This window comes from Cannabis sativa, chromosome 3 (genome assembly GCF_029168945.1).
Source record: "Cannabis sativa cultivar Pink pepper isolate KNU-18-1 chromosome 3, ASM2916894v1, whole genome shotgun sequence".
NCBI lineage: Eukaryota > Viridiplantae > Streptophyta > Magnoliopsida > Rosales > Cannabaceae > Cannabis > Cannabis sativa.
Window position 1 is genome coordinate 16,553,965 of NC_083603.1, and position 15,428 is coordinate 16,569,392.

Genomic DNA, 15,428 nt, shown 5'->3' on the forward strand with positions numbered 1-15,428 from the left:
TGTTGTTCCAGGGTGAGGGGTTTTGTTCAGTATTGGCATTAGCAGACATGTAAAGACCTGCAGGTTGAGTGGAGGCTAAGTTTGCTATGAAATTTGTCAATTGCAGTGAGGAAAAAATCACTGGGCTAACTTGGGTGGAGACGCATAAGCCACTAGCTGGATATAAGTGACTCCAATATTTTGCACCAATAGAAAAACACACAAATTTGAGTTATAATACAGAGCCTCTCTTCCTTACAAATATCCGTTAGAATTATAGAGGAAATTACATTGTATACCCACTTTATTTTATTTGTTTTTTTTTTACTTGTATTTTCATATTCTTTAATATATACCCACTTTTATAGATAATATATATCCCCATTATACCTTTTATGTTAATATAAATTATGTACTAGACTTAAGTGGAGGGTAAAGGTATATTGGACAACCCACTCACAAAAGTGAGTACATTTTAATGAAATATAATATGAGAGTATTTTTGATTAATAAATATAAAAAAAACAAAAAAAAAAAACTATATTTCTCAACTTATTTCAAAATTATATGCGAATTAATTATTTCAATTTTGAAAATATCTTCTCAAAACTACTCTTTTCAAAAAGGTTTTTAGAATTTCCTAACTTTTACTAAAAAGAATACTTTTAAATTAAAAAATTATATTTTTATTTTTATCCACACAAACTCCTACAAGGTAATTTTTTTTTTTTCTTGATTGTAAAAACTGAAAAAGATCACATCTAAGTCAAACCAGCCATTAACCAGCTATAATATAACTGAGAAAAATAGCTAGAATTGTAATTTCCAAATTAATCGCTATTCATTTATTTCATAAACTCTCATTACTATTTTTTTGAATGGAAACTCTCATTACTATTTGTATAACATATTGTAGTCACACATACATGATCAACATTATTTATTCTTCTCTTATCACCATTAATATATATATTTATATATATATATAGGAATTTTGTCTCACGGGCAGAAAGTGATGAGATAGTTAGCACCAAAGCACGTAAAGGTGCTGTTCTTATCATCATAAGCGTAGCTGTAAGCTTCAGGGCATTTTTCCTCGAAGAATTTAGAAAATTCAGTTGGAGGACACGTCTCTGGCTTGTCATTCGCCCCTTTACAACAGTACTTGTCCTCGTTGAACTTGGCACAAGCGCTAAGACACCCAACGACGTCGTTTCCAGATTTGACCTGGAACTGAGCCGGGCATACGGCGTTGATGTTGACCGGACATGATGACTGCTTGCAGTCGCCTCTACCGCCTTGCGGGGCAACCGAGGCGGCCACATTGAAGCCGTCTACATTGCTGACGTCGTAGTAGTCTTTTCCTTCTCTATCTTCGATGGTGAATTCGATGAGTGTGGCCGGAGGTTTTCCAGTACCACCGTTGCACTCGACCTTGCCCGTGCCGCAGTCTCCAGTGGCGCAAGTGAACTTGCCGGAGGGGTCGGCTGAGCATCGAGTTCTGGCCCAGAAACGACCTTTCCAAAGTCCCTTTGGAATGTCCACCGATCGGGTTGCACCGGGTTTCAACTCGAAGCCAGTGGTTGATAGTTGGGGTTTCTGGTCGGCAGTTAGGGTTGCTGGCCAGATAGGTCTTGGACAGTTGTTTTTCATGGTGATGGTAGCCGCATTTGCTCCTGAAATAATATTCACGCAATGCACCATTAATATTTATATATATATAGATTAACGAAACATGATTTAATATATATTATTGCAACGTATAAATAACATAAATATATACATTTATATAGAAACGAAAATTCATTTGTATATTATTGCAAGATATATGTACACCTTATCCATCAGTTTTTACTATTCAAAAAGGGTCCATTAATACATTTAATTAAAATATATATACATAGAAAATGAATTTTATCCATTTACTATAAAAGAGCCGAATCATCATTAGGTGATGTAATATAAAATTTATTTGATATATATAGCCTAACCCTTAAATTTACTGAATCTAATAGTGATCAAAGTATGGAGACAAATTCCAATTAGTTTTTTTATATTATTTATTAATTTAAAATGTGTGTGGGATGTGAATGCTTGATATTTAAGGTAGCCCTTAGCCTTTTTCTATATATTTGCAACCTGCCATACACTATACAAGTAGTTAGCAATAATATAATCAACCAAATTACATGAACAAAGAGAAAAGAAACTAATACCACTATAATGTAGTGTTATTCATTTATAGTTATAAGGAGATAAAAATAACAATTGTCATTGTTTATTTTAGTTTTGAGGTGAAGCATATCGGGCGTAAGATAGCAATGTACAATTAAAAGAACAAGCATTGAAAAAAAAAAACAAATTTATTTTTACCTGCAACAAAGAAAAAAGCTAAAGCTAGAGAGACCAAAACAGTTTTCATTGTGAGCGAATAATATATAAATAGCTTTATATTACTTTGTTTGATATATATGTATAAGTGATGGATTGAGTTTTGATTCATGAATTGAGAGGAAGCATAAGGTGTTATTTATAGGCTTAACGAACCCATTTTCTTGGGTTGGGTGTTTTAGATTTCTTAGTAAATTTCAATTGCGGGTCTAACTTGCTATGATCATTTAAGAAAATTACAAACGGTTGTAAAATTACAAATATATTGTGATATACGTGGCCGGTACTCGATTAATCGGCTAGTTAAATCGTCAAATATGTTCTGTAGTTTACTCAGAAAAAATACATACAAATTAGATGAATTTAGAACATTCACGCCATCAACGTTATCTAATATTATATTATATATATACGCGGTGAATTTGGAGGGTCCCTTCATAAGAATTTTTTATTTGTTTTAAAACTTGCCTCTGTCTGATTATAAGGTAGAATTTCCCACTAAGATCAGATAGATTTGGCAATGTCCCACTGAGTCTATTAATACGAATTTTTCATAATTACTCAAAATAAATAATCTACAATATTTAATATTCATATTTCTCCTACATTTACACCATCTTGTTTTTCATAAAAATAAGAGAAAAAAATAATTGCATACAATAATAAATTTAAATTCTTAAGCAAGTAAAAATAATAAAATAACTCAGTAAATATATAATATATAATCATATACTTAGAGTTTTTATAGATATAAATTCTGCTATAGTTCAATAGCACAAAAATATTACAAGAATATATTGAGCCGGCATATTAAATATTTATACAACCCAACAAAAAATTATTACAAAATATCTTCTTAAGAGTTTTTATAAAATATTCAATCCAATCTAATTTACACCATCCAATCAAATTTAATTTCCAAAGTACTAGATTGGAAAATCTAAAATTTATATTTGTGCCGATTAAATATTGATTGATATATGTAAAAGTAATCGATAAATTCAGTCCACACATATTTATATATATTTACAAAAAAATTATATATAATATTAATATTTTAATGTAAAAAATATAATTGATGCAAATTTATTTTAAAATTTAATAAATCAAATGTATATTCCATTCTTATTTGTAAGAAAAATGTAATCTAAAACAAAATATTATCGCGAGGTGTGTACAGAAACCCAAAAATAAGTAGGTTTGCATATTAAAAATAATTAATGTTGTGATTAATTGCGTCTCGAATAATATTTATATGATTCAAAATTTAAGTCTTGCTTTGTATCATAGGAGTAAGTCAAATTTACTGATTATAACATAGTAAGCAAACTAGACCAAAGACCTACACTATAAGCTCCTCAGGAAACAGTATTGCACATAAAAAATGGCTTCTTTGGAGACTCGCGTTAAAAAAGATAAGTTAAAAGAGAGTAAGAAGAAAACTAAGTTAATTACAAGATCAAATGCTTTCACCACAAGAAGCACAAGAGATATAATTTGATAGAGTTTGCTTATAAGGATTATACAAAAATTATCCAAAATCTCATTTGAGATAAAACATGATAACTCTTTAAAATAGAGTTATTTTTCATCATTAATCTTTTGGATTTGGGCTAGTTTAGAGTCCTTTAAGTTTTTTTTATTATGTTTTGTTTGTTTTATTCATTTTGCTTAGATTTAGTATTAATTTGTTATCTTTGGGTTTTTGATAGAAAATTATTATAAGAAAAATAAAACTAAAACTTTAAGCTTAAATTTGATCATATTCTCATAAGATTTTTAAAAAAGTCAAAACATAAAAGTTTTAGATCTTATTCTCGACTTTTCAACGCATCTAAAATCAGCTCATTTAGAGATAGTACGTGAAAGTTATGTGTATTTTATTGAGAGAGATTGGAGTAGAAAATACTTGGACAACAACCAATCTGCAAGCGCAGGCCTTTCCACGCATGTGCGAGTCTGTATGGGCTGGGCCTTGTAATTGCTAATTTTAAAGTTAATTAGGGTTATTAGACTGAGGTTTTTAGCCAAATAATCACAAGGAGGGAAATCAATATTAGAACATACAAAAACACTAATATGAAAGATTGATCAAGATTGAAGACCTAAAACTAGTTCATTTTCTTCTCTTCTCTATTTTTTTTTTTTTTTTGTGTGTGTTTGATGTCTAATTCTTGTTTTTCATTAATGGTGTTTCCACCATGCATTAAATACTTTTTTTTAGAGTTTTAATGTAGTCTCTTAAAACTCTAATTATGAATTAATGCAATTTCTTTGATTCTTTTCGCAATTAATATTTAATGCTTAATCACCATTTGCAAGATATATGTTTTTGATTCAAAAATTAAAATGTGAGAATTGAATATGCTACAATTATTGTTTAGATACAAAATTTAATACAAGAGGAAAGTACCTATTATTGAAAGTAATTTAAGCAGGATCTAAATTTACTAACATGTACGTTGATTATATTCTATAATATAACACCGTAAATATGAATTTCCTAATCTGATGAAATAAACACATATAATGTTTAGAAAACTTTATATTTATGGCAGTAGAATAATAATAAGTCCTTCTGTGCAGATCTTTAGCCATTGATTTCTTTCTCTAGCAGAGCATAATCAAGATCTGAACCTGGTTCTTCTCTCTTTCAGTTTGGTTAACCAAAGTCTTCTCTCTTCTTGTTCTCTAGAATAATCAATGAAGAACAAGAAGAGAGGATTCGAAATCACTAAGGAGTGAGGCTCTAATTTACATTGTCTGACAAAAGAATGAAAAGTAGGTTTTTAGCTAGTTAGATGAGAATGAGAGCATCTTATTACTTTTAGGGCTCGTTTCGAACGTCGTATTAGGTCGTATAGTATTGTATTGTATTATATTGAATTGGATTATATATCATATTTTTATATAATACTATGTTAAACTTTAATTTATACTAAAATATTATATATTTAGGTGTCCATAAAGTTAATACCACATATAGTTTTACATAAAAAATATTGCATAAAATACAATTTAATATAATACAATACAATACGACCTAATACAACGTTCTAAACGAGCCCTTATAGTATTATTTCTTCTAGGGTTTAGGATTTAATTATATGGATTAAAAATATAAAATAATAAGCAAAAATACACTAAGTGGCCAGCCCACACTTGGTGGATTCCATCTAGTTACAATTTTACCATTTTATTTCATAATTTATTTTTTCTTTTAATAATGCCATATTTTACAATTTCAATCCTATAAATGTCAAAACTAATTTATTTAATAATTATAATTAATTATCAAATAAAATAGTCATTTACCTATTTAATTATTAGACCTTACTTAGTCTCTCATTCAATAAATAAACCCCAAAATCTCTTTTCTTCACAATTAAGTCATTGATTAGTGAAAATTCATAAATAAGACATAGTCTAATTTTATAATTATAATTGAATAATTAAAACCAATTAACTCAGTCTACAAGCAGTATTATCTCAACTAGTGTGGGGACCATGATCTTATGTAATCAAGCTTACAATAAGTAGATCCGAAATTTATAAAGTAAATTTTGTAACTTATTAATTCCTCCTTGTGCTACTATAGATTTAGAATTGAACACTTAATTACATAGAACACACTATTACTAAAAATAGATGCAATTTGTATTACCCATTGTTATAATCCAAATAGTCAAAGATCCTCTATAGATTATCTACATCGAATAGGAATAAATGTACCGTTCTACCCATCAATGTATTTTATCCTTAAAATACTTAGCTACTTATAAATGATATTTCAGTAAACTAATATCATTATTGAAATAATACCTCCATCATGTATTTCTATTAAGCCAAGCTCGAAAAAAATTATCATTCCACTTTTAGAAATTATAGAAGCAATAGATTCCATATTTATGATTAGCGCTCTCACTCAATTATACTACCATGTTCCTAAGATATAAGTATTGGCCCAAACCATTGGTTAGCTTTCATGAACAACTCTAAGAACATAAATAATACAATTAAGATCGAGCCTAACCCTATAAGGATTAAGATCTATTGACCTAAGATTAACTAACTGATATTCACTTAAATGGATATAATGGTAAGTTTATGATATCTTATCCAAGTTCAGTATCGGTCTTGTCCAATGTATACTCCATATATTCGATCCTAACATACTTTGCCAATATCCTATAAAGGACATAACACTTATCCAAGGTGTACAGTAAACTTTAACGTTGATTATCATGTTAGTGTAAATCTAGTGTACTGATAAATCATGAGACATAAACTTAAAAATATATAATCATGATTATACTCCACTGTGTTGACCTGATTAGAATGTGCCCTCGTCACGGGATTAAGAAGTGGATGGAAGTCCACAACTTCAACAATGGGTTAATGGTTAATATCTGCACACATCGATGCTCCTTTTGGTGGGGTCTTTGTCAGGAAAAGTGCACGAGGCTTATGATTTACTTGAGGAGATGGCCATGAATAATTAACAATGGCCAAAATGAGAGAAGCCAACCGAAGAAAGTAGCAGGTTTACACAAAGTTGATGCAATTACTAAGTTAATTGCCCAAGTAGAAGCCTTGACCAATATGATGACTATTCAAGTGCAAAAGGCTCAAGTGATTTTTTGTTGGGTTTTGTGCTCTAAATAAAACCCATTTCAATATAATCAGATTTACTTATTAATAGAGATCAGAAATAACATTTTATGTTGCATGGTTCACATGATTTATTTCATGATTATATGTATATAATGTATGAATTCTTTTTAAGTCCAGAACATATGAATTTGTTAAAGATTATAGTGTTGTCAGCACAGTGGAATATAATCTTAATTATATGTTCGAAAGTTTATTCCCTGATTTGTTAGAACACTGGATTTAGACTGACATGGTATAATCAGCGATAGGTATTCTTACACCTTGGAAAAGTGTTATGTCCTTTCCAGGACATTGACAAAGTTTACCAGTATCGGATGTAAGGAGTATACATCAGAAGGGACCGATATTGAACTTTGATTAGATATATTAATACTTACCGTAATATTTATTCAATTCAATATCACCTATTGATCCTAGATCAAATGACCTTAATCCTAATATGGTTAGGTTCGATCTCAAGAGTACCATACATGTTCTTTGATTTGTTAGTTAAGCCTACTTTTGGGTCAGGGTGATACGTACATTTTGGGAACATGATAGTATAATTGAGTGGGAGCGCTACCATAAATATGGAATCTATAACTTCTATAGGAACTTAGAAGTGAAACGATGATATCCTTCGAGCTTGGCTAAACAGAGATAAATAGTGGAGATCTCATTTTACTTTGCTGAAATATCATTTATACGGAGCTAAGTGTTTAAAGGATAAAATGCATTGAAGGTGTAACGGTAACTTAGTGCTTTTTCAATGTAGATCATCTATTAGATGGTCATTGATCACATTAGGGTTATAACAATGGATAACTAATGACGTGTCTATATCATGGAACATATAGAGCGTTCTATATGACTGAGAGTGCGATTCCAAGTTCTAAGTGTGGATTCAATGAGGAATTAATAAGTTAGGGAATTTACTTGGTAAATTCGGTTCAACTTATTGGAAGCTCGGTTATATAGACCCATGGTCCCCATACTAGTTGAGACCATACTGCTTGTAAGACTCAGTTAATTGATTTTGATTAATCAATTATAATTCTAAAGTTATATGTTACGAAAATTATGAAAAATACGCAAGTATACGCAATCAAGTAGTATCTCACGCAAGTGAGGTCGAACCACAGGGAATTCGATTATGTATTACTACACTATACTTATGATTCTATTTGGTAAAACGATACTTTTTTGCAATTTAAAGAAAACAATTCAGAAAATTAAAAAGAATAGATGAAGATCAATCAAGATGAGAGATTAGGGAGGTGAATCCTGTTGTTAAGTTACCAATGTTAATACCTAATTGCTATCCTTTTCTTAATGTGAATGACAGATTATGAATTAACCTAACTCTTTTCAGATCTTTTAGGTTCTAAATCTCATGTTCTCTAATAAACTTCTTAATTAAATCAACATGAAATCCGCATTAAGCAATAATCTTATTGTCACTATGGCTATGTAAATACTTTCGTTTCACATCAAAACCTAGACTATCCAATTAGCATTCTCAATTCTCACTTTTCAGATTTCAAATTGAGATCATTAAACATGTAAAAGGTGATCAAACTTGCACATGGAATTAAACACAAATATAGATAGTATTCACAATCAAGATGGAGGAATGACAATTATTTATTAACTAGGCATAAACTTAAACAACATTCATCATCCTCCCTTAATGGGAAATTTAGCTCATAAAAACAATAAAAACATCCATGATTAAATATGAAACAAAACTAAACATAAAAGAAAGAAATAAGGGTAAAAAAAAGAAACTTGAAGGTGATATCGCTCCGGGTCTTCAAGATAGCTTCTTCTCCACCTTCATCCACTATTTAGGTCTATTTCTCCTTAGGTTGACCTTCTGAGTCGTATTCCTTATATAGGGATGAGAGGTGTGCCTCCAATTGAGAGAAAAATCAAAATTAGGTCAAAACTGCGTTTTCCGTACCTAGTCGCGACTAGCCTTTAAGCTGGTCGCGACTACAGGCAAACCTTGAAAATCCACGGTTCTGCCAAAATGTCGAAGTCGCGACCAGAGTCGCGACTATGAAAAAGGGTCGCGACCTGGCTCATTGGTGGTCGCGACTACTAATGCCTCTTGAGCAGATTTTTCCAATTTTTCGCCAGTTTGTCCTGTCTTTTCACCATTTGACTGAATTTGAACTTTGACACCCCGTGAACCTGAAACAATGAAAATCAAGCGTAAAACCGCTCCAAAAGACACCAATAGACGAGAAAATGCTTACTTTTCAGACCCGAAAGATAGGCTAAATATAACCTAACGAAATTCCCCCAAACTAGATTCTTACTTGCATAATCACTACACTGCTGACTCATGCTCTGCTTTCTTCCTTGCATAAACTAGAATTTCGACCCTACTAACTCTAACAGTTAACTCAGATGCTCAATTCATAACACTATGTATAACCACAAAATTTATCCATATGTGAAACATTGTTATAAAAGTTTTACTCTTTCCAACAGTTCCACAGCCCGATAACTCATAAGCTTGCATGCTTACCTTTCTCCACTAATGTTGACAATATCCTTTGGAATCATTAGGTCTTTTCAAGGTTTAGGATTATGGCTCAAATATTCAGAAATAGACAAAAGACGGTTTTGGCTCAAGATATCATAAGCACACAAACAGAACCCACAAGCTTCTTACTTTTCTTTTTCAAAACCCCATAGTGTTCCCACATTTACCAAGATTGAGAGAAGATATCTCTATTATTTTTCCCAACATCACTGAATTTTTTTTCAAACACAATCTTACTTTTTATTGTGTTTTTTTTTTCATCATTCATATTTCATTTTTTTTTTTCAGTGACATTGAATTACAGATTTTTTTTCTTTTCTCAATCTTACAAGTTCTTCTCCCTCTAACTATTTTCTCACACTAAATATTTCTCCTCCCCCAAACTAATTATTTAGCTTATGATATCATGCATATAACGGTGAAGAAAAATCAATAGTATTGTTAAAATTTTTCGGATCAATGGGTGAAAAACATAACGGGTTTAAGCTCAATAGGGTTAACTAGGGATAAACATTATTATGGTAGGCTTGAAAAGCTCAAACTATCCAACAAATGCCTAAGTCATATTCCAATTGAACACTAGCAAGGATTTTGTCTCAAAAGAATAAACATGCCAGTTCTAAGCCATCCTGTCAATCTTACCACAAACCATAGTAAAACAATTATAACAATTTTTACAAATTGAGTAATTGCAATTATACACAGGTTTCTAAGCATCCAAACTAATCCAAAGAGTTAACAGAATCAAGCACACAGTTATTTTACAATTTCAGATCACATTACACTAATCAGCAGTATACAACTATCCTCTAGCTTATTGCCATTCCTTAACTAAAATAGAAAATTAGAATCCAGAAAATAAAATTTTTAAATCTCTCCCCCCAAACTAAATATGACATTGTCCCCAATGTATACAATGAAATGCAGGGAGAAGAAACTTACCTGAGACCCTCTCAGAAAGGGTTTGGTGGACCCTTTTCATCCAAAAGAGCCCTCGTACTAAATGAAGAAAATTGACCACCAATAATGTTGATTTTAGAGTTTTGCACAAGAGTAAGCTCACCTTCAGAACTACCACACATCACTCTTTTCCAACAACGCCGAATCGTTCGAAGTCGCTCTTTAGGCTTTCCTTTCTTCTTATCAACTTTAACAAAAGAACCCTTCACCATTTCAATCTTGCAACAGGTAGGAATGTTGGTTGGGGCAAAAACATTAAAATTGACCTCTTCATCTTGCACTCTCAACTTTAACTCTCCCTTTTGAACATCTATTAATGCTCGGCCCGTGAATGGTCTTCCCAAAATAATGGGAATAGTTGAATCTTCCTCCATATCAAGAATTAGGAAATCTGCAGGGAAGATAAACTTACCAACCTTCACCAGTACATCTTCAATTATCCCACGAGGATGAGTCAAAGAACGATCTGGCAGTTATAAAGTCACTGTTGTAGGCTTTGATTTTCCCAATCCTAGCCTTCTGAAGAGAGACAATGACATTAGATTAATGCTTGCTCCCAGATCACATAGAGCTTTAGTTTCCACCGAACCCCCTATAGGGCATGGAATATTGAAACTACCCGGATCTTTAAGTTTGGGCGGTAGTTTCTTCTGCAAAATTGCACTGCACTCCTCAGTGAGTGCCACTGTCTCGAATTCTTCCAACTTCCTTTTCTTAGCTAAAATTTCTTTCATGAACTTCAGGTAAGTTGGCATTTGCTCCAAGGCCTCCGCAAATGGAATGTTAATGTGCAGTTTCCTGAATATTTCAAGAAATTTTGAAAACTGCTTGTCGAGGTTGTTCTTGCGGAGTCTTTGAGGGTAAGGAATTTTAATATGGTGATCTATGCTGATTGGAGGCGAAGCTTCTTTTGGTACAAGACCCTCAGTAGTGTTCTTTTCCTTTGGTGCCCGTGTCTGTGCATGTTGATCCTGAACCCCATCTTCAACTGGTTGCCTGCCACTAGGTCCCTTATAACTCTTTCCACTCCTCAAGGAAATTGCTTTACATTGCTCTTTTCCTTTTGCCTCACTAGTGCTAGGTGAATTTCCTTGAGCTTGTTTTGCCACTTGAGTAGCCAATTTTTCCATCTGAGTTTCTAGAGTTTTAATAGAGGCTTTAGTCTCCATCATGAATTGGAGCAATAATTCAGCTTGGATATTTAAGCCTCCACTAGGACTTTGTTGTTTCAGTTGTTGTTGGTTTTGTTGGGGCTGATTTCTCTACTTGTAGAACCCCTGTTGGTTGTGCCCATAATTATTGTTTTGAGAATAGTTCCCAATGGCTTTTTCTTGATCCATTGGTAAACTATTCACATCCACCGGGCATGTGTCATATGTGTTAGGGCCCCCACATAGCTCACAAGTAACTTGAGCCTGTTTCACCTGAGCAGTCATCAACTTCGTTAGGGCCTCCACTTGGGTTGTCAACTTGGTGATGGCGTCTACCTCGTGCATACCAGCAACTTTCTTCGTTTGGCTTCTTTCAGTTGGCCATTGTTGGTTATTCATGGCCATTTCTTCGAGCAGATCATAGGCCTCGTTTGCACTTTTTCTCATAAATGCCCCACCAGCTGCGGCGTCTATAATTGTTCTAGTATTACCAATCAGCCCATTGTAGAAATTATGAACCAACATCCACTTTTCGATCCCATGATGTGGACATTTCCTGATGAGATCCTTGAACCTCTCCCAAGCCTCATAGAGCGATTCACTGTCCAGCTGACAAAAATTATTAATTTCACCTCGCAGCTTGGCAGCTTTTGCTGGAGGAAAAAACTTGGACAAGAACTTTGTCGCCAAATTAGTCCATGTAGCAATGGAGTTGGGTGGCAAGGAGATCAACCAACTTTTGGCTCGCTCCCTCAGCGAGAATGGGAAAAGTCTCAAGCGGATGGCTTCATCACTAACTCCATTGACTTTAAAACTCGGACATCACTCCATGAAATTTGACAAGTGCAGATTGGGGTCTTCAGAGGGGAGTCCACCAAACTTTACTGAAGATTGCACCATTTGGAGTATGGCTGGCTTTATCTCAAAGTTGTTGGCATCTACGGCGGGTGGTCTTATTAAAGACTGGACCCCCGTAAAAGTTGGAAGAATGTAGTCCCTCAGACTACGACCATTAGCTTGATTTTCAACGACACCTCCATTATTGCCGTTGTTTCCTCCATTAGCATTCTCAGCCATGATTTCTTGTGTTTCAGCAGTTGCTGAAACTCTTTCTTGCCTCTTGTTTCTTCTGTTTCTTCTACAGGTCTTCTCAATTTCAGGATCAACCGGCAATATGACAACTTGTCCTTGACATACACCTCCAATGCCTGACATAAGACAATCTAAGAGAAACAGATTAGAAATAAGCAAGAAAAATTAACCAAAGTAGAATTTAATCTAATTTTATGCAATATCAATCTTTAAACAATTCCCCGGTAACGGCGCCAAAAACTTGTTACGAAAATTATGAAAAATACACAAGTATACGCAATCAAGAAATATCTCACGCAAGTGAGGTCAAACCACAGGGAATTGGAAGTACTACTACACTATACTTATGATTCTATTTGGTAAAACAATACTTTTTTGCAATTTAAAGAAAACAATTCAGAAAATTAAAAAGAATAGATGAAGATTAATCAAGATGAGAGATTAGGGAGGTGAATCCTGTTGTTAAGTTACCAATGTTAATACCTGATTGCAATCCTTTTCTTAATGTGAATGACAGATTATGAATTAACCTAACTCTTTTCAGATCTTTTAGGTTCTAAATCTCATGTTCTCTAATTAACTTCTTAATTAAATCAACATGAAATCAGCATTAAGCAATAATCTTATTGTCACTAAGGCTATGTAAATACTTTCGTTTCACATCAAAACCTAGACTATCCAATTTTAGCATTCTCAATTCTCACTTTTCAGATTTCAAATTGAGATCATTAAACATGTAAAAGGTGATCAAACTTGCACATGGAATTAAACACAAATATAGATAGTATTCACAATCAAGATGGAGGAATGGCAATTATTTATTAACTAGGCATAAACTTAAACAACATTCATCATCCTCCCTTAATGGGAAATTTAGCTCATAAAAACAATAAAAATATCCATGATTAAATATGAAAAAAAAACTAAACATAAAAGAAAGAAATAAGGGTAAAAAAAAGAAACTAGAAGGTGATATCGCTCCGGGTCTTCAAGATAGCTTCCTACCTTCATCAACTATTTTGGTCTATTTCTCCTTAGGTTGACCTTCTGAGTCGTATTCCTTATATAGGGATGAGAGGTGTGTTGGGTTTTATGCTCTAAATAAAACTCCATTTCAATGTAATCCATTTTATTCAACATCAATAAAGAAACAGAAGTATTTTTCATTCATTTGTCTATGTTTTGGTTCATCTTATCAATTGCTTGTCTATTTGATTTATAAATTCATCTGAAACCCTTTTCACATACTTGATCCTGTTTATTGTGTTGTCAACACATTGGAAAGTAAACATGACTATGTGAATAAAATTCCTAGATTTATCAGACACAGGGTTTTACTGATATGATAATCTACAACAGAGTTTACTTGCATTTGGAGAAATGCTATGTTCTTTCCAGAGCATTGGTTAAAGTAAAGCTCAGGTTGGGTGCATGGAGTATGCATCAGAAGGGACTGATATTGAACTTTGACTTAGATTTATTAAACTTACAGTAATATATATTCAAGTCAATATCACCTAGTTGATCCTAGATCAAATGATCTTAATCCTGTTATGATTAGGCTCAATCTAAAGAGGTTATTCGTGTTCTTTGATTTGTTAGTTAAGCCTACTTTTGGGTCAGGGTGATACGTACATTTTGGGAACACGATAGTGCAATTGAGTGGGAGCGCTAACATAAACATGGAATCTATAGCTTCTATCTGGCGAATAGTAAGTAAAGGATGATCTCCTTCGAGCTTGACCAAATGAAAATAAATGGTGGAGTACTCATTTCACATAAGCTGGAATATCATTTATACGGGGTTAAGTGTTTTAAGGATAAAAGACATTGTAGGGTGTAACGGTAATCTAATCCCTTTACAGTGTTGATCATTCATATAGAGGATCATTGATCAAATTAGGATTATAACAATGGATAACTAATGATGTGTCTATATGGTGGAACATATAGAGCATTCTATATACTGAGAGTGCAATTCTAAGTTCTATGCGTGGATTCAACGAAGAATTAATAAGTCAGTGAATTTAGGTTATAAATTCTTGATCTGCGTATTGGAAGCTCGGTTATATAGACCCATGGTCCCCCCACTAGTTGAGATAATATTGTTTGTAAGACTCATATAATTAGTTTTGATTAATCAATTATAATTCTCAAATTAGACTATGTCTATTTGTGAATTTTTTCACTAAGTAAGGGCGAAATTGTAAAGAAAGAGTTTTTAGGGCATATTTTTTAATTATGATACTTTGTATGGTTTAATTAATAAATATGATAAATGACAATATTATTTAATAATTATTTCTAGTTATTAAATAGTTAGAATTGGCATTTAAATGGTTGAATTTGAAAATTGGCGTTTTTGAGAAAATGAGATGCAAAAATGATAAAACTGCAAAATTGCAAAAAGTGAGGCCCAAATCCACATTGCCTAGGCCAGCCACTTTTATAGGTTTTCTCATCTGGTATTTTCATTATTTTAATGCCAAATATTTCAAACCTAACCCTAGTGGAATGCTATAAATAGATAGTGAAGGCTTTAGGATAATTACACTTTTCACATCTGATTTCCCTCAGACAAAACCTGAGCCTTCTCTTCTAAACCCTAGCCGCCACCTATACTCTCTTCCCTCTTGAATTTCGAACCT

The 15,428-nt window shown here is 32.7% G+C and overlaps 1 protein-coding gene and 1 non-coding gene across 2 annotated transcripts; one reads left to right on the top strand and one right to left on the bottom strand.

Moving 5' to 3' along the window:
- Nucleotides 1-719: 719 nt before the first annotated feature.
- Nucleotides 720-2,558, bottom strand: LOC115710654 (thaumatin-like protein 1b). The gene is made up of 2 exons (XM_061111297.1): nt 2,353-2,558; nt 720-1,655 (listed from the first exon to the last, which is right to left on the bottom strand). Exons 1-2 carry the CDS (start codon nt 2,480-2,482, stop codon nt 979-981), a joined length of 807 nt encoding a protein of 268 aa, XP_060967280.1. The 5' UTR covers nt 2,483-2,558; the 3' UTR covers nt 720-978.
- A 9,665-nt stretch (nt 2,559-12,223) lies between these two features.
- Nucleotides 12,224-12,330, top strand: LOC115711713 (small nucleolar RNA R71). Its single transcript, XR_004010593.1, has one exon. It is a non-coding gene; the product is annotated as a small nucleolar RNA R71 (small nucleolar RNA).
- The last annotated feature ends 3,098 nt before the right edge of the window (nt 12,331-15,428 follow it).

Coding starts and splice junctions, on each gene's coding strand:
- LOC115710654 (XM_061111297.1), bottom strand. CDS start 2,482: ATGAATCAAAACTCAATCCATCACTTATACATATATATCAAACAAAGT. Junction 1,656..2,352: donor AGCTTTTTTCTTTGTTGCAG/GTAAAAATAAAT, acceptor ATATTATTTCAG/GAGCAAATGCGGCTACCATC.